The sequence below is a fragment of the Corylus avellana genome, chromosome 1 (genome assembly GCF_965113065.1).
Source record: "Corylus avellana chromosome 1, dhCorAvel1.hap1.2, whole genome shotgun sequence".
Classification (NCBI taxonomy): domain Eukaryota; kingdom Viridiplantae; phylum Streptophyta; class Magnoliopsida; order Fagales; family Betulaceae; genus Corylus; species Corylus avellana.
The window spans coordinates 47,174,681-47,177,299 of NC_142490.1; the positions used below are offsets into that span (position 1 = coordinate 47,174,681).

The window sequence follows — 2,619 nt, forward strand, 5'->3', positions numbered from 1 at the left end:
TTTTTAATTATTTACAAATACAGAGATATAAGGGACATTTTACCTGTACTCCATTTGATTTAATCCCAACCCTTAATAATATGAGTAACATTACAAAATTTTTAAAATTGGATATACTAAATTGAGAGTTTTTAAAGTTTAGGAGATTATTAGAAAATCGACGAAAATTTAGGAGGGTTAAGTGAAGTTTTTCCTAACTTTTTTTCCCTTTTAGAGTCTTTAAATATTAAAATGCATTTAATCAATTTTTTAATTTGATAATGAATAATTTATCATTTTAATTTAGAATTTACTACATATAAAATTAAAGATTTTTTTTTTTTTTGAGAAATTAAAGATTATTTTAGAAATGATAAATGATTCATAGATCTTAAAGAAAGTAAAAAATCCTTATATTAAGTCCGCAGCTAACTCTCGAGTTTCATGCCTTCTTTGCTTCAATAACTGTTTTATGTAACCCTTCAGACAGGATTGCGCGTGCCGGTTCTCCTAATTGTTTTGTATTTCTATACTATTGTTTTTATTTTGGTTGAAAAGCCTACCACTTTTTCAGTGTTTTGATCCAATTTAACCATTTTCCCAATTTGAATTAAATAATAAAAAAAAATAAAAAAAAAACCTACAAGAAGTCCCACGTTAACTGCTACAAGAGTCAAGTTCACATAAAACACTAGACAACTTCTAATAACTAGAGGTACTATATATTCAAGCAACTACTATACACGACTTGTAGTTTATCTTGATCTTCTTTCCAATACAAAAAACTGAAGGAGCATGCCAAATAGGAAAAGATAACCCATTTATCTATCTCAACTGGCCTTGATTAATCCATCCAAATTAAATTAAACCAGTCCTCAATCGGCTCAACCACTCCAGGTTTCTCTCTCTGTGTCTCTCGTTTTTTTCTCTTCAAAAAACACACGACTTGTTTCAGAGTGAGTTGTTTCTTTTTGTGTTTTAATCTTTTTTAATTTCATAACATGTCTCTCTTTTCTGCCTCACGATTTGGGTTTGTGGGTGTTTCTTGAAAAATCCATTTTTCTTTTCATCTTTCGGTGCATATGTTTGGTAAGATTATTTTGTTATCATTGCATATGCATGAGATTTGATCTCTCCTTTGATCACCATCTCGTATTTAGGGCATAATCTCTTATTGATCAACACAAACAAGAGAAGAAACACTAGCTACAATTTCAATGGATCAATCAGATTGGGCATGTCTTCCAGAAGATCTTCTTGATTTGATTTTGAGCAGGTTGGTAACACTTTCAGACTATGTTCGATTTAGCACTGTTTGCATGCCATGGCACACCTTTGCCTTAGAAAAGTACGATGGGGAGAGACATCTCAAACTTTCAACCCATCAACCTCCACTACTATTTTTACCTCACACTCGCGGGTCTAAAGAAGAAGAAATTACAATTAGTATACATAATTTCAGCAAGACATATGAGTTAGAATCATTCACACCCATTGGTAGCCAGAGATGGCATGGTTCTTCACATGGATGGTTGATTAGCGTGGATGAGAATTTTGCCATTACCCTATCAAATCCATTTTGCTCCAAACTCAAAGGAGGTGATGATGGAATTATTCGCCTCCCACCGGTTCCATATAAAAATTGCTATTGTATTGAAAAGGTTATATTGTCAGCTAACCCTACAATGACTCCCGATGATTACACCGTCATGATCATCTTTAACATGTATGGTAAATTGACTTTCATTAGGGCAGGTGATAAAGAATGGACTTACATAAATAAATGCCATAATGTTGACGATGTTATTTATTCCAAAGGCCTATTTTATGCCCTTGATGGTACTTGTTCAGTAATCACTTGTGATATTAGTGAACATTATCCCATGTTGAACAAGGTTTCGCCTAGGCTTTCACCTAACCTTTCACCTGATGAAGAAGTACAAGAGATTAAGAATTATATAGTGGAATCGGCTGGTGGCGATCTACTACAGCTTCTAAGGTTTATGGACTGGACTACTGTTGTTCATGGTGATAATACGAAGCGAATAACGCATGTGGAGACAAAAGGGTTCAGGGCTTTCAAGCTATTATTTTTAAATGGGGAGTCAAAGTGGGTTGAAACAAAGAACTTGGGTAATGGATCCTTGTTCTTGGGTGAAAATAATTCAACCTATATGTCGGCTTCTGATTGCCTCGGATGCCATCCGAATTCTATATACTTCACGGAATATTGTCCACCTCATACTTATTTTGCTCATAGTTATGACATGGGAATCTTTAACTTGGGAGATGGAAGCTTTCTTCAGCGAGATTGTGTATCAAAGTTCTTGTCTTCTCCGGTATCGATTTTGCCACCAATTTGGATCGAGCCAACTTTTCAAGGAAAAAAAATAGGTGGGTTTGTTAAAAACCCTAAGCTTTAAAAGCTAACTTTATTTGTGAACATGCATGCAATTTTTTATTTTATTTTTTATTTTCAGGAGCGGCTACATGTAAATTATTACGATGTTTATATACTTGTAACTGTTATCCTGAATGTTAATCTATTTTTGATCTTTATTTCAATAGTTTCAGTACTCAGCGTTTTCTCTTTTAAATTTTAAAAGTCATCTTAGGTTCGCACATTTATTGAATAAATTC

General features: G+C 33.4%; 1 protein-coding gene across 1 annotated transcript; it reads left to right on the forward strand.

The window, feature by feature from the left end:
• The first annotated feature begins 1,156 nt into the window (after positions 1 to 1,156).
• LOC132170170 (F-box protein SKIP23-like) lies at positions 1,157 to 2,402 on the forward strand. Its single transcript, XM_059581063.2, has one exon. It carries the CDS (start codon positions 1,197 to 1,199, stop codon positions 2,400 to 2,402), a length of 1,206 nt encoding a protein of 401 aa, XP_059437046.1. The 5' UTR covers positions 1,157 to 1,196.
• The last annotated feature ends 217 nt before the right edge of the window (positions 2,403 to 2,619 follow it).